The sequence below is a fragment of the Catharus ustulatus genome, chromosome 15 (assembly GCF_009819885.2).
Source record: "Catharus ustulatus isolate bCatUst1 chromosome 15, bCatUst1.pri.v2, whole genome shotgun sequence".
In the NCBI taxonomy this organism is placed as follows: domain Eukaryota; kingdom Metazoa; phylum Chordata; class Aves; order Passeriformes; family Turdidae; genus Catharus; species Catharus ustulatus.
Window position 1 is genome coordinate 15,673,797 of NC_046235.1, and position 21,687 is coordinate 15,695,483.

Genomic DNA, 21,687 nt, shown 5'->3' on the forward strand with positions numbered 1-21,687 from the left:
ACTGAGCCCGTGGGGTTTGGTGTCACTGAGAGGTGGGAGAGCAGAGGCAAACAAGCCGGGAGCTGGGCTGGGAACTTCCACACCAGGCTGGTGACTCCACCCCAGCCAATGGCAGCCAGTAATCCTCACAAACACAGAGCCTGTCCCCAGCACATTCATCCTCCTCGGGAAGCATTTGATTGGCATCCAGTCACAGTCTCTTCTGAACAGCCCAACAAGCTGTGATTTATGTGATGTCTTTGTCTTTAGACACTGCTGTCAGCAATACCCGTTCTCAGGAAAAGCTGCCGATGCCTGCAGATTTCCAAAGGTTTCTCTCGTGGATATGCTGCCCTTGCTGAAGGATAACAGAAGCTTTAGTAAAAGCAGAAATGATGATTTGGTAATGTTATCCTGTAGCTATGCCCAGCCCCCTCCCCAGAAACCAGAGGTCCCAAGTCCAGGATTTCCAGAACAGAAAACAAATTGATATGCTGTCCTGGGCTCCAGAGATTCTCCTGCAGCTGGAGAAAATATGGGATGCTTTCTCAGCAGCTACTCACAGGATCCCTTTTCCTACACTGTCGGAATGTTCAATATCTTCCATACACCCAGAGCAACAGAATAGCTTTCTCAGCATTAAATGGGAAAGAATTCAAGACAAAAATCACTACCCACCAAACTACAGTTTGGGGTTTTTTGTTTTTTAGTTTTTTTCTGCAGAAAAATCAGTGTTTGAGCATTATTCCCTGGACAGAGGAGCAGATGATTACTGCACACAGCTCTCACCTTGCTGATGGCAAAAGGGTTTGGTCTGTCTCACATACCTTTCAAAACCACCTTGGATACCATGGGCAAGGTCTTGGCTACCCCTGCAAGATCCAGGCCTGGCAGGTAACACAAATTCAGGCATTTTTACCTTTTAAATCCAGCACAAGCAGCATTTTGGACGTTTGGAGCTTTAAGCATCTTGGGAACTGGTTTTTGTGACACCTCTAGGTTTCACATTTGCATCAGCCTTTCTCCAAATTTCACTCATCCCACCCATTGCAGGGCAGCAGCAAAGTCCTGCTGAGATCCCAAGCACTGAGGAGCCTCTGGTGCCTCCCCTTCATGAATCCCAAGGAATCCACAGCTTCCACCAAGGCACCGAGCTCAGGGATGCCACCAGCACAGGGCCAGGGTGCAGCTCTTGGTCCCACAACCCCTTGGTGAAAGGGGCTGGGACTGCACAAGGAGCTCTGCTCCTGCTGGAAAATGTGAACCACCCCAAGTGAAACGCCATTGTTTGGGAGATGCCATTATTTGGGAGAGGCTTAAGAACCATTTATGACTTCTAAGCTGTGATTCATGATCATCTGGGTCTGGTTTGTGATCTTTGAATGCTTTTGACTGGTGACTCTGTTGGTTTCCTGGGGGCACTGGTGGCTTTCTCTTTGTACATCAAGTCTCCACAAAAAAAACAAATTCCAGCCCTGGTTACAAGAAGTGATCCTCCAGCCTGTAATGGAGGAATCATCACAGGGAAATAGGTAGTTTCCCAGATTTTTAATTCCCCTGCAATTTAATTTTTTATCCCTTTGCAACACTTTACTACTTAAATGAATGTAACTTGAAAAAACACTCTGGTTTGGCCAAAAGACAACACAGAAATTCATCCTGCAGAAGGAAAATCACCTCTTCCTGCTGGTGCACATGGAGACAGACCTGGCACTTCAACTTGCCCCTTCCCCTCGTGCCTTGTGTAGCCTCAGTTCTCTCTCCAAGTGCTCCCAGGATCCAGGAGGAGACACCAGCAGCAACTGCAGAGATCTTGTGTCCTACCCCATGTGTGGTGGCCACCACCCAACCAGGTGGCCAAGGGGATGCCATCCCATGCCAGCTTTGGGACCCGCCTGTCCCCTCCATTTCTCCGCGACAGGCTCAGCAAGTCACACAGCATGGCTGGCAGAGCTCCTGACTCATTTCTCTGCACTCCTCCTGATGTGTTTGGAGGAACACGCTGCTCTGACAAGGTGACACATCCTGAGAAAGCCCACACTGCCGAGGACGGTACCAGGAGCACCCGGTGCAGGAGCAGTTTGCAGCTCTTTTTCATTCCTCCCCAGTCAAATGAGCCCCAAGCATTTCTGTTTGATTTTCCTGAAGGATATTGAATTGTTGTCAATCAGGAGAGAGGAGCCTTGAAATCCCCTGGTTTTGAAGACATCTCATAAAGACACAGCTGTCAGTGGAGATGCTTGCAAAGGAAGAGCATTCTAACAGAGAAACTGCATTAAAACCCAAATGTGCCTGCTGTTCAGCTGCAGCCTATGCTGGAATCTTCTTTTGGCAGAGGCAACTGCCCTTGAGTCTGTTGGTTTGGCTCAATTCGTTGTGGAATAATTAAGTTCAGTCCATTGCACTGCATAATCTGGAGTTTCTTCAACCTTCCTCAGTAGCAAAGTACTTAATCTCATCCAGCTCTGGGAGCAGTTGGGAACATGAAAATCAGCCAGTGCAAAGCTATCAGGAGCCTAAGCAGTAAGAGGATGAAGAGAGAAGTGTCCAGGAGGCAGGGGAAGGTCAGCAGCCTGCCTGTGCTTTGATGACTCTGACTTCTGGAGGAAGGAGAAAACCACGGCATTACACACACTCAGAATGTCCCAGGAACCAACACAGTTGCCACCTGCAGAGCATAAACAGTGAGGATTTACCCATCAAACTCAAGTCTGGAAATGCGCCTGGATGTTTCCAAGGAATCTGAGAAAAAAACGTTTCTGTTCCTGGACAATCCAAACTATCACATTTCTTGGCTACAGCAAGGATCTCTAAACTGAAAAATGTGTTTTACCAGGAGTGGGCACACCCCAAACATGGATAATCAGAGAAACTCTTTTCAGCACTCTCTATTTACATGTCTTAGATTGAGGAGGAAAAGGAACAGGGGACAGTGTTGGACTGAGATGAACCTCTTTCAGCTATAAAAAATGATCATCCCTCCCTCCCTTGCTCCTCAGAGGGTGATAACACCACCTGAACCATTGTCCCAGGCACACTAAAGGATTGTTGTCTGTGCTCAAAGGTCCACTAACACCCACCCCAGCTCCTGAGAGCTGCTGAGCAGGTCAGACCCAAAGCCAGCTTTACTCTCTGAATTAATGAAATAACAGGTGCCACTAGGAGCAGTTCTTTCTGCCTCATGTTGCAGGTCAGCCCAAGGGAGAGCAGAGGGAAGCCCAGTCAAGAGGAAGAAATCTCCCCATGACCACTGAAGCAAAATCAAGAGAGATGTTTATGGCAGGGGAAAGTACCCTCCAGAGCCACGCTGGGAATGGGGTATCCCTTGGACAATGGAGCAGCTGCCAATGGAGCGGAGATTTCTCCCTCTCAAACAGCTCCTTGAATTGCTCTTGGCATTGACTTTTTCCTGTTCAGCTAATTAAAAATCTGTCTTTGAGTCATAAGCCCCCATTAGTAATAATTTGCTTTGCACTTCTCCAGTGATTTATGGTTGAGATATCAAAGTGCTTTAGAAACATTAATTAATCCTTCTAATCCCCAAGGGACTGATCCACTCCCTGCAATGCACCATTGGTGGTGTAAATGTAGGAAATCCCCAGGGTTTACTCCCAGCTGCAGGCAGGGAGAGGGGAAGGGAGCAGTGTCTGACCCAGCAGCTCATTTCAGCTGCTGTCTGCAATCAGAGATGTGCAGTCAAAACAGCAGCACTGGATATGCAGCCAGGAGCCAGCCCAAGGCGCAGGCAAGCTCTGCTCTCCTGGAACAATCCTTGCTCCCATTCCTGCCTGCCTGGGGAGGGAAGGGGCACCCCAGCACCCCAGCTCTGCTCTGTGGATCACAGCCATCCCCACCCAGAGGTGGCTTCACCAGAGAGCTTCACCCTGCCAGTGCCAGCAGCAGGGTCATTAATCAAACCCACAGTGCTGCTAATTGTATTTCCTTTGCTGGCCTGCCCATTTCTCCAATCTTGGTTCTTTGTACAACGTTGTTTTATCTCAGCTTGGGGTGCAGACCCAGGGCTGAGCCCCACACCCTGGACAGGGCCCCAGGCCCTGCTGGAGATAAGGATTATTTCCTCCATTGGCTTGGGAGAGGCTTTCATCCTGGCGCCCACCAATGAGCCAGTTGCCACCTGGTGTTGTCCCCATACTTGGAATGTTGTCACCACACAGCTGCAGGGTGGAGCTGGCTTTGTGGTATGGTGCCAGGAATGGGGAAAGGTATAAAAGGTCCCAGCAGACTGCCAGAGACAGCATCTCTGAGACACAGGAGTGTCCCAGTTTCTCTCTGCTGTGCTCAGTGAAACATCACCTTGACCATGAAGGTAGCTGGTGTTTTCCTGCTCCTCTCCCTGGCAATCTGCTTCTACCAAGGTGAGTCCAACATTTTGCTTAGGAGCTACTTCCTCTCCTTGCTAAAGCTCCCAGGTCTGCCACAAGGGAAGGTGAGTGTGGGAAGAGTCCAGCTGGAGCTGGGACCTTGCTGTGGCCCTGGGCAGGGAATGCTGCAATGGCCAATGTGCATTAAACCTGTGTCTGTCTGTGAGCAAACCTAAAACAAGGGCTTTGAAAGGGTGCACTGGCTCCCATAAATGAGCAGACGTGCTGGGCTGACGCTCTTAGGTAGGATTTGTCCTGTAACTGGTGATTTCTAGGACAGTGTGATCCTTTCAGAGTGAATAGGTGCTATTCTAGTTTTAAAAAAGCAAATCCAAGAAGACAGGAAATGAATCTGTGGAAGGGAAAATGCAGCTTCACTACCAAAGCCAATGTTTAAGCCAACTGTGTTTTCAAAATCCCATATGGTGCAGAGGGATGAGAGCATGAGCTGGTGCTGCTCCTCAGGTCCTGCTTTAGTGGGCTCATTCCAAACAGGAGGGTGCTTCTGAAGCAGCTCCTCTGTCATCCTGTTTACTGCACAGAGCCTGCCGTTGCAGGGCTGTCTGAGCACAAAACCTGGGCTCATTTCAGATGAACTGAGCATGTAGTGAGCTGCAGCTCCTGGGTTTGGACCAGTGCTAGCCCAAAGTAAAATCCTTGATATATTAAACAGTGTGGCTACCAGCCCCTCAGTACCAAAATGTTTCACTGCTACTGGGCTGTGTTGGTTGTTAATACAGATGTAGCATAAATCCTCCATGTAGATGACTTCTGGGTTTATAAAAAACCCAGAATCTTCATCTCAGTTTTGCCTTTTGCAAAAGTAAAAATCGGGTTATTTTTCAAAACACACCCACTGCATGTTCCACCCCTGTGATCCCAGCTGCCAGCTCAGGGCAGTGTCTCCATGGGGAAGCTCACAAAGTCATGGCTTGATCCCACCAGCTTTGATGTGAGACCTCAGGTCTCCTTCGAGTAGAGACTTTCAACAACTTGTGTTTTGCTCTGCTTGCTTGTGGTAAGAACTGAGCAACAGTAGAAAAATCGCCCTGGACTCACTCCAGCACCTGTCCAGTGTCAGCAGGAGTTTCTCAGTTACTCATGAACATGTGGTAAGACAGGACAAAAGCCACCTTTGATCCCTGACAGCTGGCAGGTGACATCTCTAGAAGTGCGTTTGGCCTTGGCAGGGCCTTGCACCATTACAGTGTTTCAGCCAGGGGAAGGAGGGTGACACAGCAGCGAGGAATCCAGCTGAGAAATGTGGGAGATCCAAGGGAAGAAATTATTTTCTAGGACAAAGGTGTTTGAGTCCTCAGCCTAAACTGTCTTTATTCTGTTCCACTTGAATGAAACCAGCCTGAGTGATGGGTGCTAAGGTGTCTTCTCTCTCTCTCTCTCCTCTCTTTCCCTAGGAAATGCTGAGATGGGTGCGGATGCAGCTATTTTCAGAGGAACAGAGGTGAAGTCTCCTGTTTTATGTAGCACAAGTGAGATAGCACTAACCCATACACTTGGGAGCCACCATTGCTAAACACAGTGAAGCAGGGTGGGTTGGCAGCCCAAACATGCCAGTGCCTGGGAACCCCCTTCCACTTGCTGTGCCACAGCAAAATCCCAGTGGTGGTACTGGTTTTCCACTGCATTTCCCCCAAACACTGAAGGAAAAGTTCCTCAAAAGCTAAATATTGCTGTTACCTGCCAAGAAATTCAGAAATCCCCGAAGTCTTTGGCTTGCAAGTGTCAGGACAGGTATTGCTGTGGCATAAAAAATAAAAACTGGGAAGAATGTTCTAGGCAGTGCCCATGGAGCACTATTCACTCTACACTGTCACTCCTAAGGGTGTGCAGCAGTGCCAGGTGGAGTTCAGCTGGCCAAGGGACACGGTGGCAGATGGTCCCAGCGTTTCTGGGAGCTCATAGGAGAGCTCTGAGGATGGGTTATGAAGATCCACAAAATCTGCACCTCTCTGGGAAAGCAAAGAGAGGTAAATTGAGAACAGGCTTAACATTTCCAAAATTAACCTTCTGTGTCTCCAGCCGTTTTGTGACAATTACAACCTGAGAAGAGGGTGTACCAGGGAGTTTGAGCCCATCTGTGGCACGGATGACCAGCTGTACAGCAACGAGTGCCTGTTGTGCCTTCACAACCTGTGAGTATCTGCAAGCCTAAACACCACACAGATCAGGGCTGCCACACATAACTGGGATTTCCTAGAAAGAAAGCAGTGTGCATGCAGCTGGGTGGAGCTTGGGCAGTGAGCCCAGCACATCTGGCACAGATCTGGCCTCCTGCACAGATGCTGCTCCCGCTGCTCGGAGCATGTGGACTCCAGCTGAGGAATGGGCTCGTTGTGTGTGGCTCACAGCACACACACTGCCCACAAACAAAAATCTCCCCATACCTGCAGCTGCCAAGCAGCAGTGAGAGCTGGCAGGCATCCAGGATCTCAGACAAATGGCAAACTCCTCGAAGCCTGCCCAGACCTAGCTCACGGGCTGAAGAATATTTTTCCAGATGACCTCAGATGTGTGGTGGCTGAGGAAAAAACTGTGTTTTTCCACCCCAGAAATTTATAGCTGAGCTGTGCTTTCTGTCTTCTCTGCATATGAAAGGATACAATTTGCTCTGAGTATTTTTAAGAATGAGTTTTATATTTAATCTGTGCTGGTGCCAGATTGCACTGTTCTAGCAGAAGGCCAGGTCCAAATGCTAAGGGTGTCTCTGGCAAGACTTGATACATTTCATCTGGCTTGGGCCCTAGGTAATTTAAAATATATTTATACATTGGGAGCACTCTGTGTCAGACAAGTGAAGGAATTACTTCCAACTCAATGCTATTAAGTGGTTCAAAAATCTCTTTTGGAAAGATTGAGTCTTATCTGGAGCCAGATGCCCCGGTCTGCAGGGCTAAGGGAGCTTCACCCTTGACTTCACCTGGTGTAGGCAGGGATTTTTGGTGATCAGGCTCACAGGCCCATCTGCCATCAGCAGACACATTTGTAACAGAAGCTCAAAAGTCCAGCTTTTCTGTCTCTGGATGTGTGGGCTTGTGGAGCCAAATTCTGCTTCCAGGAGCATCGCCTCCCTGCTAACTCTGCAGGAACAAGGAACAGAATCCAGATCACCAGGAAAAAAAAGAGCCTGGATAAATATTGTCAGTTGGGTCGTCCCCTCTTTGCTTCATTAACCCAGGCTGCTGCCACATATTCTGTTCCTGGCCAGCTCAAGCACTGGTTCACCTTTCAAGGCTGTGTATGATGCAGTCAGGCAGAGAGAGGCTGAGTGGGATCTCTTCAGCTAAGGCACCACAGTTAATGACCCAGCACGGCCTGGCAGGGTGGTAATGACCCTGCTGGAAGCCAGCAGCCCAGCACCAGCTGTCCCTGTATTGTGCAACAGATGGGGGTGGGAGCTTCATCAGACACAACATCATTAGGGCTTTGGCCACGGACCAAGAGCGGGGTAAAATGAGCAAGGAAAGCTCCACAGTCAGCTGTGCAAAGTGACATCCAGGGTGCTCCATCTCCCCAGAGCAGACAGCACCTTCAGAGGGGATGGGAGAGCCCAGTGCTCACGAGAAGGGAAATTGGGGTACAAGAAAGAGAAGGGCTGAGCTGGTGGTGTATTCAGAGCCAGCCAGGAGTCAGAGGAGGGATGGATGGATGGATGGATGGATGGATGGATGGATGGATGGATGGATGGATGGATGGATGGATGGATGGATGAGAAGCTGGTGCTGCATCTGCCTTGTGTTGACAGGCACTGCATTCCCAGAGCTCCTAAACTCCCGTTTGTGCAAGCTCTGAGCAGCTGCCACTGGAAATGTGCTGCTCCTGTGGGTCACAGCCCTGAGCCTTGCAGCTCCCCTGTTCTGTTCCCAAGTGATGGAATTCTGAGGTTAAGGAGCAGCCATTTGGTCTCCTGGCCAGGGCCATCTCTGCCAGGCACCAGGACTCTGAGGCTGCCTGGTGCCAAATGTCTTGGGGGAGAGATAAATGGAGTGTCCTCATCTCCAAAGCTTTGGTCCATGGGGAGAAGTCAGCCAGGAGGCAGGATGAAGTGTCATTTGCAGTTTTGTGTGTGCAACTGGCCTGACAAGAGCTGGAAGCCTGCAAGGAGGGGAATAACTGAGCATCTGGCGGGTCCCTGCGGCAGCAGTGCCTCACTTGTCGCCTTTGGTCACGTCACTGTGACCAGCATGCAAAATGCTTTTTGCAAAACGCAAATCATTTTACCAGCATTTCTCTAACACACCTGAGAAATGGATCTGTCTTTTCCAAAGAGGAGAACATCATGATTCTGTGTGAAAATTGGACAATTCAGAGGAATCAGGTCCACTATTGCACAAAAAGAAAAAAAATAGGTTTTTTTAAAGATATCTTTTTAATATTTTCCTCACTTTTGCTGCAGAAGCAATCAGGAGGGGAGGCTGGGAGCAGGCCAAACCCAAGTGAGACACAGTGATGGTTTTTAGTTTCTAAAACCTACAAAACAAATTCATAACCTTTATTGTCTGCAGTCAGACAGGCATTAGAGGTGTCTCAGTGCTGTCCTGCAGCACAGAGGTGAATTATCCTGCCAGGAGGTGTCAGAAAGCACTCTTGAGCTTATTGGAATTAATTAACACATGTCCATGGTAACCCTGAACTCCCTGTCAAGATGTGGCCTTGCTTGCTGTGAATAACACTTAGATGATGATTTAAGCAGTATTTTCCTTTCTTTCTGCCTTTGTCCTCTGAGCCAGGCTCTGCTGTCTCAGGGACCTGAAGGCAGCCCCCCAAAATTTTTAACCTCTCTTCCAGGCAAAGAACCAGCCATGTGCGCATCAAGAACAGAGGAATGTGCCGAACTCTCCGTATGTACCCTGCTAACAACTGAGGCACAACCGCTCCAGAGATGAGAGCACAAAGCCATCCCCTCACCTGCTCAAACCCCCAATAAAATGGAAGCATCGCCATTTCTTTGTGCTGGGATTTCTTACACACACAGCAATCCCCTTTCCCCAACACTTCCTGAAAAATGTGGTTTGTTCTGGTGATGCCCATAAAGAGCTGTGAGCAAATTACTGACACAGCCCCAGACAGAGATGTTATGACCTGGCATAACAAAGAGGCTCTTGTTTTGCATCAAGAATCTTATTTTTCTTTCCTAGACTTCCAGTGTTTGAGCGATAGATTTTTAGCATCCTCATGACTTGCAATTGCATTTGCTAAATACAGGGCACTAAAGCCCTTGCTGCAGAGCCTTTGCCAGGAGAAAGAACCCAACAAGTCATCTCCATGCTGACCATTCTCCAGCCTTGTCCATATGCCAGTGCCCCAAGACATGGTCCCTGTGCACCAAGTGTTGCCAGCCTCAAGCTTGTCCTGCAGGTCACAGCAACCCAATGCCTCAGAAAACCAAAAAGATTCCATTTTTCCAGGAAAAAAAAGTATTTTTTTCCCTCTACTGTCTTTAGTGAGCTTTGCCTGAGGGCTGTGGGCTGGCAGGATGGAAGATGCCTTTCCAAGCAGGACTTGAAGGTGCTTGTGGATGAGAGGTTGGACACGAGCCAGCAATGTGCAGTCACAGCCCAGAAACCAGGCTTGTCCTGGGCTGCATCCAAAGCAGTGTGGGCAGCAGGGCGAGGGAGGAGACTCAACCCCTCTGTTCTGATGAGACCCTCCTGCAGTGCTGCACCCAGCTCTGGGGTCCCCAAAACAGGAAAAATTTGGGCCAGTTGGTGCAAGTTCAGAGGAGAGCACGAAGATGCTCCAAGGGCTGGCTCACCTCTGCTAGAGACAGGCTGAGAGAGCTGGGAATGTCCAGCCTGGAGAAGAGAAAACTCCTGGGAGCTTCCAGTGTCTAAAGGGGCACCAAGAGAGACTTTTTACACGGGACAAGGGGGAATGGCTTCAAACTGACAGAGGGCACGGTTAAGCTAAATATTAGGAAGGAGTTTTCTACCATGAAGGTGGTGAGAAACTGGAATAGGTTGCCCAGAGAAGCTGTGGATACCCCATCCACAAAGATTCAAGATGAGACTGGAGGGAGCTCTGAGCAACCTGGTCTCGTTGAGGATGTCCCTGCCCCAAGGGAGGTGGAACCAGATGTCCTCCAAAGGTCGCTCCCAGCCCGTTCCGCGGCTCCGGAGCGCGGGTTCCTGCGCGGAGCTCGGGAGGAGCTTTCGGCACTGGAGGCCGCTGTTGCTCCGCCGCAGCCGGGGCCGCTCCGGAGCCGAGCCCGCAGCTGCATCCCGCAGCTGCATCCCGCAGCTGGATCTCACAGCTGGATCCGCAGCTGCATCCCGGGGGATGCGCGGCCGGGCGGGAGCGGCGGGCGGGCAGTGCTGGTCCTGCCGGAGGCTGGAGCCGCTCAGGTGCGGTACCCGAGGCACATCCCGGTCCTTCCCTCCCCGGAGCCACGGGCAGTTTGCGGGGATGCTCCGCCCAAGGGGCTGCAGGACAGGAGTGGCCCCGGGTGTGCCCTGCGCTGTGTCTGTGCCTGCCTGGCATTGCACTGCCAGCTGCTCCCTGCAGGGCTGGGCACTCCCCTGCTTGTGCCAAAACAGAGCGTTTGAGTTGGGGATCAAACCCTCGTAGGGTTCCCTAGGATTCAATAAATCCCTAACCTTTCAGTAAATGGCTGTTTGTATTTGGGGCAAACCTGACGCTTTGTTCTTAGGAAATCCTGGACTTCACTGTGGGTAGAGAGATGAGTTCTCTTTATGAAGTGGCTGAAACAAACACACAATAAAATAAAATAAAATGCATGATCCAGCTGAGAGAGCTCCAGTGCTCGTTTTAAATTTCAAATGTGGCCAGATGCAGCTGGAGGGGGAGAAGCAAGGGCTCCTCTCCTCAGATCTGCCAAAGAGAGTCTGCAGTCGAGGGAGAGATGAAAAACTACCCACTTTGCCCATATGTAAAATTAATGCACTAAAGGTGGTAGTCCCAAATAGGCTTGGGACTGTGAATTGCCTTGACATCTTTGCACACAGGAGAATCTGGAAGGATGCTTCCCACAGCTGGGATATTGCTGATTCTGCTGCATCATAAGAAATGGAGCATAGCTTTTATCCAGGGAGATCTCTGCAAGTGAGGCTGGCAGGGGGGGAGACTGATCCTCCCTACATTTCATTCACTGTTCTTGGATTTTGCAGCACAGCTAAACCCACCTTAGCCCCAAACTCATCCCAGCTGGTTGTTTCTACCCAGCAGAACACTGAAAAGTGCACTGAGGCCAGTTTATGCCAAGCAAAACATCTTTCTTGCCTGTGCCATTTCTGGGAAACATCACCCAGTGTTAGCCAGGAGCATTTCTTTGATGAAGTGAGGTGCTGACCGAGCCTGCAAAGCAGCAGGTCCCGTCAGCCGCACGGCTGAGCGCAGCCTGCGTCTCCCCAGGCACTGTTCTGATGAGAACTGGCATTCCTGCTAAATGTCAGCCACATCAGTTTCACAGCAAGGTCCATATCAGCCTGCAGATTATGGGAAGCAGCAGGTCAGGGGCCACTCTGTAGATCTGCACAGCAGGGGCACATCAGGCAGAGCCCGCGGCAAGTTTCCAGCAGGGAATCGTTCCTGTCCATATTTCAATTTTGGCTTGAGCTCAATTTTGGCAAATCTGAGGTGCAGGTGCAAAGTTTAGACTCATCCTCAAAAGCTGGTCTTCTGCTCCCATAGGAGTTTTTTCCCTGAAGCCAAGGAAGGGAACAAGATGCTCCTCTGCCATCTGATACCCAGCAGAGCCTGGGGCTGTCCTGCCAGCCTGACTTTTCTGAGACACCAGCTTGCTTCCCTGTGTGTCCATGATGCTGTTTGCAGTGCTGGTGAGCTGGTAGGGACAGAGCAAAAGGGAGAGTGACAGGAGCAATGCCTTCAATTCTTGGTTTCTTTGTCTAAATAGCTGCAGCTCTTTGGGCTCCTTCCTAGGGCAGTGCTTCTGGCCATGTGTTTGGAGCCCTGAACACGTTTTGGATGATTCAGGAGGGAAAAACAGGACTTGCCTAATCAGAGGAAGGGCTCAGCCATCCACCCCCCTCCTTCTTCCCTTCTGGCTGCTCCAGAGGGTTCAGCCAGGGCAAAAAGGGAAGGGCCAAGAGCACATGGTGGGTGAGGAGAATCCCAAAGGATGATACAAAGGGCTTGGTATCTACTGCCCTGAGGAAGCTCGGGCAGAGAGCAATGCAATTCCTGCCCCAGTGCCACACTGCTCACACTAACAAGTGATTTAATGACAAAGGGGGGAAATTCCAAAAAAATAACCTCAGTGGTTGAGGCAGCCAGGGCTCTGCAGAAAGCAGGACACCCACAGGGCCAGCCCCAGCCTGCCTGCCCTGGGAGCACCAGCACATCCTTGGCAGGAGCAGGTGGTTTGAAAGCTGGCAATGTTTCTCTTCATCTCCCTCCTCCTGCCCTCCAGGGGCACCTCTCCTGCAGTCCTTCACCAGGATTTGCTGTTTGGGTGGAAGCTTTTGAAAGCAAGGCTCCATCTCTATTGCCTCCAAAGCAGCCCCGAGCACTGCCAAGCCTCAGGAATGTCACAAGAGTGACAGAAACCAGACAGCCAAGGACAGAAGGCCCAGGGGAGCATTTTCAGATCAGGAAAACATGTTTCTTCAAATTGAGACTTTTCTGCCAGTAAAAAATCTTGTGAAATTCAGCTGGGGAAGCCCTTCCCCCTCTACCTTATGGAACATTTTCCTGAAGCTCCCCCCTGGGAGGCAATATCTATTTCCACTGCCAGTGGCATTTGACTTCATGATGTCATGGTAGCATACTGTGAATTCAAGTTTAGAACTGGACTGAGGGACTTCAGTGAAATGTAAGACCCAAGCTGAGAAGAAGCCCTGAATTTTTGGTAGTTGCAAAATATTCTTGTGTCCAGGCCTGCTCGGAAGGGACAGCTTTGGTACCACCTTTGCCCACTGCAGCTTTCCCCAACATTCCTCTGATATTAAAGCTTCTATTTTAGCCACGTTTTCAACATCAGATTTGTTTTTCCAGTCTGGAAATAAGCAGAGCTTTCCTCAGATTTGCTGCAGCTGCCGGAGGGCACTTTCCATGAGGCATGTTCAGTTCTGGGAGACTTGTTTTGGGGGATCTGAATTAAACCCATTTTGTGGGCTGGCAAGGAGAGCTCCCCTTGCAGACACCCCATGGGAGCCCATCTGCTGCTGGAAAGGCTCCTGTGTGTTATGATGCCACCTCCCAGATCTAGCCTTTGGCAAAGGATGCAGACAGAGGTGTCCCAGTGCCCAGGGCAGGGCAGAGATCCATTTCCTGCTCTCCTTGATGGGTACAGAGCCACTTCAGCTGCTGCTGTTGTTACAACCTCAACGAGAGATGTCAGGAGTGGCAGCAAATGCAAACAGTTTTGTCATGGTGGAGAGGCAGCTGCCAGCCCAGCACAGCAGCACTGCTGTGGCACAGGGTCACACTGCCAAGCTTGAGGCCACCCAAGGAAATACCAATTGGTTCCACCCGAGTGGGAAATGACAGTGTTAATGCTCTGCAAAGGAAAAGTCTGCCTGAAATGGAAGGATGCTTTTAAACTGCAAATTTCCTTTCATCTAAACCACAGCTCAGGCTACGTAGGGAAAAGCTGTCCTTGGCAAATGTATGGGAATGAGCTGGAAGTGGCTGTGCACCGATAGAGAGAGGCTGTCCCCAGGGCTTAGTGGGGCTGGAGCGGGATCATTGCTAAATAAGAGAGTGGACACTTCTCAGTGGCGGGCTGAAACCACCCTGATAACCACAGACACGGCACAAATAGCCACCACTGGAGCTGCAAGATCTCAGCTTTTGCTTTCTAATGTCTGAGCTGTTGCAGAGAAGTCAGATGACAGCAATAGTTTGTATTTTTCTCTATCAAAGGACAGGAAGCTTCCTGGAGTCGGGAGCATCCAAAGTGTTCCACAGACAGCAAAGCAGCCCTGCCAATGTTTCAACACTACTTTTCCGGCCTTTATCTTTCATCAGGCACACTCCACTTTTCAGCAAGGACAGGAGGGGCTGGAAGTGCCAGCTCTGCGTGAAGCTGGATTCCTTAGCTCTGCACTGTTGGAGACCTCCTGGTGCTGCAGTCGGCATTAGCACTGCAGGTGGCTGAGAAGTTCTGCTTCCTTCCAGCCAAGCAGCACAGCTCTGGAAAGGTCCCAGGCAAAGGTCCTGCCCTTCACCTATGCCAGAACAATAACCTGTTGTTGTAGCACGGCTCAGCAGGCCTGGATTGCAGACTTTTTTTCCAATAACTTCAGCGCTTTTCTAGCTGCAAAAGGATGCCACAAATAGAAAATTGCGTGTGAGGTTTAACCCAAACAGGTTGCTGTTCTCTGAGAGAAGGTTGGATCCTTCCTGGCACACCTTGGCATGGATTTAGGTGGTGATCCACCCCCACACCTGTGTGGTGGGGTGCTGGGAAGCTCTCCTTTGCTGGCAGATGGCACAATGTGGCTTGAAGCCACAAAGGCATTAGGTCAGTGTAAGTGTCCAGCTTGCAGGTGGCATCTCTCTCATGGACTGAGATCTGATGCATTAATCAGTGACCCCCTATCAGCCCTCTTTTCTGAGTCATTATCCATAAGGAGAAGGGAAGCAGCAGCCTCCCTACATGCCCTATCACATGCCCTGGGGCACTGCTCCCCCCACTAAAGCCCTCACAGGTGCAGATGGTGTTTAACTCCAGAGCCAGGATTCCAGGACCTGAAAGCAAAAGCCAGGATGTCTCAAGTTGGGCACAGCAGGGGCTGAAACACGGTGGTGAAAGAGCCAAGGCAGGACTGAAGCACTAGGCAAGGCATGGCTGGGGCAGAGAAAGAGCCCTCACACTGATGGCCATGTGCTGGGAGTGTCCAAAGGCAGGGAATGAGTTATTGCACATGGCAGTGAGGTGGCACAGACGCCTGACTCAGTGTGCCAATACCTGTGGATTTGGCAGAGCTCTGGATCCGGCCCCAGCAAGGCACCACAGGGAGCTGCACCAGCACTGCTGCAGCTGCTACTGGGCTGGAAATGTCTCTGGCTACCCCAGGGTTTGGGCAGGAGTGATCTCTCTTTTCTCACCCTGCTCCTGGTCGCGAGCACACAGGGATTTGGTAACCAAAGGGATTGTTGAGTGCACATTTCCAAGGGGATGGAGCTATAGGTGGCTCTTATGGCCTCTGCTGGTGCTCCTGGCTGGTTCAGGACACTGCACCTGCATCAACACCAGTGATTGCCAGTGGCAGCACAGCAAGGAAGGAAAACATCTGCCCCAGGAGCTCCTCTCCTCCACCTGACAGCAGAACCCACACAGTGCAGGAGGGGAGTAGAGCTCTTGTCCTGCCAGTGTGGATGGGATTTTTTAGGGAGCAGCACACACATTCACCCTGTCTGGGAAGTCCCAGGAACCATGTAGGCTACAGCATCTTACCAAATCAAACCAAATCAAACCAGCATGGGAGAGAACCCCAGAGTTCTGCCCTCCAACCCTTCTCTGGCCACTGACATCTCCACTGCTCTGAGCTCAACTTCTCCCATTCAACAGGATCTTCTCATTGTGGTGCTCAGAAACAATCACTAACATGCCTGAGCTTTCCTGAGTTTGCCTGGCAGTGTGAGAGAGACAAGTAGAGCATATAAACTAAAATAGAGTTCAAGGCCAAGGTCTTTCTGAGGAAAAACTGAAATGTTAAGCATAAACTGATTTGGTCATAATGAGTGCACCATTGTTTCTGCTGCTGCTTTTTAGTTCAGAGCCACAAATAACCTCAACCTCTTGGCAAAGGAAAGGGCCTATCTGATTACAAATAACTTCCCAAAAAGCTATTAAGAAAAGTTTTATTCACCTCTATAGCCACTGGGGCAGGCAAACAAATCTTCTGATTTCAGCACTGGCATGCTCCTTATCCTGATCCAACTCCTGTAAAAGACAAATCCTGCCTTAGAGGCAGCTAATTGGCTTCAAAGGCAGGTCCAGGCTTTTCCAGCTCTCTTACAGGCAAAGTGAAGGGTTTGGCCTAAATAGGGCATGTGGACAAGGAAACATATATTTAAAGTTGCATGGTTGAACTGCCACTCTGAGAAATAATGCCCATGAGAGCAAAGTCACCCTCAGCAATCAGTCCCCACAGCAGGAGCACTTTCCCAAACAAACAAGTTCCTGTTCATTGGGGCATGGTATGTACAGCCTCCATGAGCCACAGTTCGTCACTTTTGGGATTTTGTGCCTATTTAAAGCCCATGATTCTGCCTTGCTTGTGTAAAACACTGCTGGGATGCCCACTGAAAATGAAGCAAAGAAAGTGAACTCCAGATCTGGGTCTTCAAAGATCACAGCTGGAAACTGTGTGGCTGCAATTCTGAAAGCCATGAAGGCATCCTCATCCAAACCCCTGACCTGTTGGATCCTAGAAACTTGGGGATTTTGAGCTTTCTGTGCTTTTTGGCACTGACTCCCTGGAGAACACAACTTTTGACCTGAGGCCTTGGGAGAAGGTTCCAAATTTGAGTGATGGAGTTAAAATCACTGGTGTGTAGTTAAACAGAAGTGTGTGATTTCACATGGTGAAGGGTTTCAAATTTGAAGTTTTTATAATATAGTGATAGGTGTGGGACAAGATGGAGGATTTTGGGTGGTGTCTCTTTTGGTGTTCATCTTCCTTCTCCTTCATGGTTTCAGGCAGTTTCTGGTTGGTCAGTCAGTGTCACACTGAGGGTCACAGGAATTTAGTTATTGGCTTAAAAGTATAAATAATATAGGTGTTATTTCTCTATTGGACTGTTTAGATTTAAGAGACCTTATAGCTAGCTGGATCTATCTCCATTTTCCTCACTTCTAGCTGGTGGCTAGAATTGTTGCTGAAGCTTCTGTACTTTTGATAAGATTTAATAAACAACCAAGCTCGAACACGACAAAATCCGTTTCCTTCGTGTGTTTTTTAATCCTGGCTCTGAGTGAAGAGACTCCAGACAAACCACTAATTAAGTGGTACAAAACACCACCACTGTTACACTGACTGTGTATAAAATGGCCAGAAAGGTCCTTCCCAAAGTGGAAACAGCACCTTTGTCACATTGTCCCCAGCAAACCTGCTGCCACCCACCTGCAGGGTCACTGCACCACCTCTCTGCTGCTGCTCTTCCAAGGGTTTGAGTTTGGAGAAGCCTTCAAACAAGCCCTTGACTCCAGCTCACCAGCCTGACACGTGTGCTCTTCACAGAAGGGTCAGTGCCACTCCGTGTCCCTGCCTGCCTTGCACACGTTTGGCTGCACCACGAGAAATAAGCCACAAATCAGACAGGGGCACAAAGAGTAACCACACAAGCTGTTTTGCTTCAGCAAAGATAAGGCCAGAGACCAAAAAGGAACCTCTGAGGAAAATTAAAAATATTACTGCAAACTTGTAGCCTGGCAATGTGCCTAATTGGGCATTGCCCACACCGAGAGGAGATATTCCTGTGAAAACCTGGTGCTGAGTAACTCGCTCCCAGCCTGTAGATGGGATCATGCACAAACACCTGCCACTGGAAATCCAGGAGGGGAGATGTAACAGGAAGTGGCAGGAGGTACATAAAATGTAATTTTCTCTTCCTCTGATCGAGCATGTTGAAGAATAGCTTGCCTGTGCTGAGACGGAGTGTGAAAACCACCTTGTCAATAGATAGAAATCATGGGGTTGTTCAGCCAGTCAGGGCAAGAGGTTTTATTTCTAGACCATCAAGGGAGAAATAATTCTTTAGAAAAATCAATGAAATTTAAATGAGTACATAGGAATGGCTGGTTTAGCCCCAAAGGTCCAACCAGCCAAGCAGCACAATATTCCAGCACAATATGTCCTTCATGAAGAGAACGGAGTTGTGCAGCTCCCGAGGGCACCGTGAACATGAGAGATGTGAAATACCACAAAACAGATGCCATCCCCCCAGCTCCCCCACGTCCAGCAGCAAAATTAGGCTGTTTGGGTGGTTCTGCTGGGGGATCTGAGGGCCTGGCAACCCCCTCCACAGCCAAAGGTCGTGGCCAAGGACTCAGGGGCATCACATCCCCGTTTGGCAGAGCCAGGCAGGAATTATTTGGCAAGGAGCTGCTCCCTGTCAAAGGGAGCCACATACAGAGGGGCATAACTGTCCCCAGACACTATCTGGATCATGCCAGCTGGGCTGGAGGTCTCACCACATTCTGCCACCCCTCCTGAACCTGGGAATCAGAAAAATCCATCTGTGCCACAGGAAAACTGGAGTGCTTCCACAGGGTACAGGGATCCCAATTAAATACCAAGAGATGCCTTTCTGTGTTCACAGCTCCCATTCTCTCCTCAACACTCAGCCACCAAGACCTGTGGGTTCAGCTCAAGGCTTTGCCCCCAGAGCTGGCTCTGGCAGTGTCTGACTCTGGAGCTGAACCCTTCCAAAAAGCCATCAGCAGCTGTGCCATCTCTCTAACTTCATGGTAATGTCACCAATTAATAAAAATAAAGCTTGAAGGAGCCTAATGAGCTCAAAGATGTATCAGGTGTTTTTCCACTTTTTCTTGAAGGCTTCCAGTAATGGAATTTCTACAGCTTCCTCAAGAAACCATTTCCCAGCATCTGTGTCTTTCTGGTTTGGCTTGTGACATCTTCTCCTAGCCAAGAAAGACACAGAGGGAAAAAAAACCCATTTTCTTCCTCTTTTCAGTAGCTTTTTACACATTTCAAGAGCTTCACGCCTATCCTGTTTTTCCTCAATCTTCAGTAAACAATTTTCTCTCTCCCTTCCATCTCCTGCTAGGTCAGATTTTCTCTCCTTCTCCCTGTTCCTACTGCTGTCTTCTATTCTTACCCTAATCCAAACCTGAAATCTGATGCTTGGGGTAAGTTCCACCAAACATTTTCCACCAGCCTTCTTGTAGCAGCCTTTGACCCACAAAGACCATGCATTATTCAGAGCAGTTCTTTGGCATTTCTGCTTCACTGACACACAACACAACACTGATCATTTCACCTTTATAGCTCCTGGCAAAGCCTGTCAAACCTCACTCTCGCTCATAACTACTCCTTTAACATCCTGAAAGCCATGGGAGCCCCTCTAAACCTCATGCTGAGACTTGGTGACTTCTTGCTCTTCCAGCCCTAACATGCACGCTTCAGCTTCCAGACTGACAATACCTCTGCTCGGGAAATGTGAGACTTGGTTGCTCTCCTGCTCTTTAATTGCTGTCCTTGCCCCGGGCAGATCTGTGAAGTCACCAGCCGTGATGAAATCCTGCATTTCTCATGTCTGTAAATATTTTCTAAAATTTTATTTCCTCCTTAAGACATCAAAAACTAGGTCAAAAAAGAACAACTGGGATATTTAAGAATCAGGTTTGCCTTTGGCTTTTATGATCAAGGATGCTTTTAATATTGAATGTTCAGCTGTCAACATCGGGACCGACTTAATAATAAATGTCTGACATTTCAGTCATTATTTGGAGTTTTTAATCCTTCCCTCCCCTCCAGTGCCTGCCTGTTTACTGAAAGATTCACATTGGTGTTTGCAGTGGGAGCCTGGGAGCTGAAAGAGGAACGAAGCTCCTCGTAAATACTCAGCAGCCTCTCCCAGTCAACAAACCCCTCCGGAAGGTCAGCGTGTGCAGGGGAGGAGAGGATGCCTGGGGAGGGCAGTGCTATGGGAACCTGCTAATAAACCCAGCACAGCAGTTCCTGGCTTGCCAAAGCCTGGGCTGGCTGCCACACGTGGATCAGAGTTCCTGTGGAGCTTCACGGGAGGGAGCTGGGCTTTGCTGCTGCAGGAGCCTCTGGCTTTTGGCTTTGTGGGCTCCCACACCACTTCTTTGTGGCCTCTTTTTTCTTCTTCCTCTGCAGAAAAGCTCCATCCCAACAAGAGCTGTCTGACTTTTAGCTTCCCACGGGGATGTGTGGCTGCTGCAGGATCACTACAAAGTGAAGGAACAACAGGAGGGGACATCTGGAGCCCCAGCACCCCTGCAAGTCATCTGTGGGACCTGTGGGACTCACCACACATGGGAAGGGACACTGCTACTAGGCCTCTGGTTTTCCTAAAACACATAAAAAATGTTCAAGTTCTTTAAACTTTTCTTAATTTTAAGGTTCTGGTTTAGTGTGTTTCATGTTTGGGGGACTTTTTTTATCTTTATGTCATACATGGCAGCGTAATTATAGTCATTTCATTGCCTCAAACTATTTGAAAGAAGTAGCTACACATAATTATGTGCACATAAATGACATTAATACCACTGTGGTACCTGAAGGGGTTAACACCACAGCTTGCACCCAGGCTAAAATCCACATTTCCAGCAGCTTATCAGATAAGTTGTCCACCCTCTCCATCCCACGACACATGTTGTGCTCCGGGTATTTTTTGTTACATTCAGCAAAGCTAGAAGGAGTTTTCCTGCAGGTAATTGCCACCCCTCCAAAGGCACTGCAGGGATCAAGATTTGAAAACCCCACATAACTCTGAGCATCCTTCAGAAGCTGCAGCACCACATCACACACACGGGGCAGGTGTGGGTGTCCAGGGGGAGGAGGCACAGCCTGGTTTAGGTAAGGATGGGTGCATGCCCATCTCCAACCATTCACCTCTGTGACCAAGACTCCTTTTTTTCATGGCCATGGGCAGTGTCCTGTCATCTCCTCATTCTGCTTCTCCATCTATCCTACAAACCACAGCAAGAACACATCTCCCCCTCAGCCAGTGGCCTTCTGTGTGCCCTGCTGGATGCCCACACTGCTTTGTTATGCAAAAGGTAGCACAAACATTCCCCTCCATGCAGCAGCAAACAACACAAACATTCCTAAATGAGACCAGCCAAACCCAGAGGCAGATCCCAGTAAAATCTGTAGGGAGATACAAATTATTCCGCTGCGTGCCTGACTGCCAGGAGGAGTTTTGCAAGTGCTCTAATGAAGTCTGGACTGCACCAAGGCAAGACTGTCAGAAATTCCTGGTGGTCTCCTGCATAGAAACAGCTCTTCATCTGTCTTTTCAGCCAAGTTGTTTGAGTTTGCTTCTTTTCTTTTTAGGAATTAAGCGAAGTAATTATGTGGGCAGAAATAAAACTAGAAATAAAAAAAAGAGTATGAGAGAAAACCCCTCCAGTCAACTGGTGGAACTTGAGCCAAGCCAATAGCCATAAAGAAGTGCCTGCCTCATGCAGCCAGGACTCCCAAGTCAGAGGCTGGACAATTAGAGCTCTATCAGCAGCTGATTGACTTAAAAATATGTAAACCAGCTGGCCCTGATATTTCTGTTTTCTTTGTGTACCCAGCACTGACAAACACCAGCCATTTTTATATAGCCTTGGGAAAGCTCTTGTTCTGGAAACAAGTTTATGCAATTATGGTTTTCTCTGTTG

The 21,687-nt window shown here is 49.3% G+C and overlaps 1 protein-coding gene across 1 annotated transcript; it reads left to right on the top strand.

The window, feature by feature from the left end:
• Window positions 1-4,195: 4,195 nt before the first annotated feature.
• On the top strand, window positions 4,196-9,322 carry LOC117003363 (pancreatic secretory trypsin inhibitor-like). The gene is made up of 4 exons (XM_033073258.2): window positions 4,196-4,355; window positions 5,777-5,823; window positions 6,402-6,514; window positions 9,168-9,322. Exons 1-4 carry the CDS (start codon window positions 4,301-4,303, stop codon window positions 9,241-9,243), a joined length of 291 nt encoding a protein of 96 aa, XP_032929149.1. The 5' UTR covers window positions 4,196-4,300; the 3' UTR covers window positions 9,244-9,322.
• Window positions 9,323-21,687: the final 12,365 nt, after the last annotated feature.

Coding starts and splice junctions, on each gene's coding strand:
- LOC117003363 (XM_033073258.2), top strand. CDS start 4,301: ATGAAGGTAGCTGGTGTTTTCCTGCTCCTCTCCCTGGCAATCTGCTTC. Junction 4,356..5,776: donor GGCAATCTGCTTCTACCAAG/GTGAGTCCAACA, acceptor CTCTTTCCCTAG/GAAATGCTGAGATGGGTGCG. Junction 5,824..6,401: donor CTATTTTCAGAGGAACAGAG/GTGAAGTCTCCT, acceptor CTGTGTCTCCAG/CCGTTTTGTGACAATTACAA.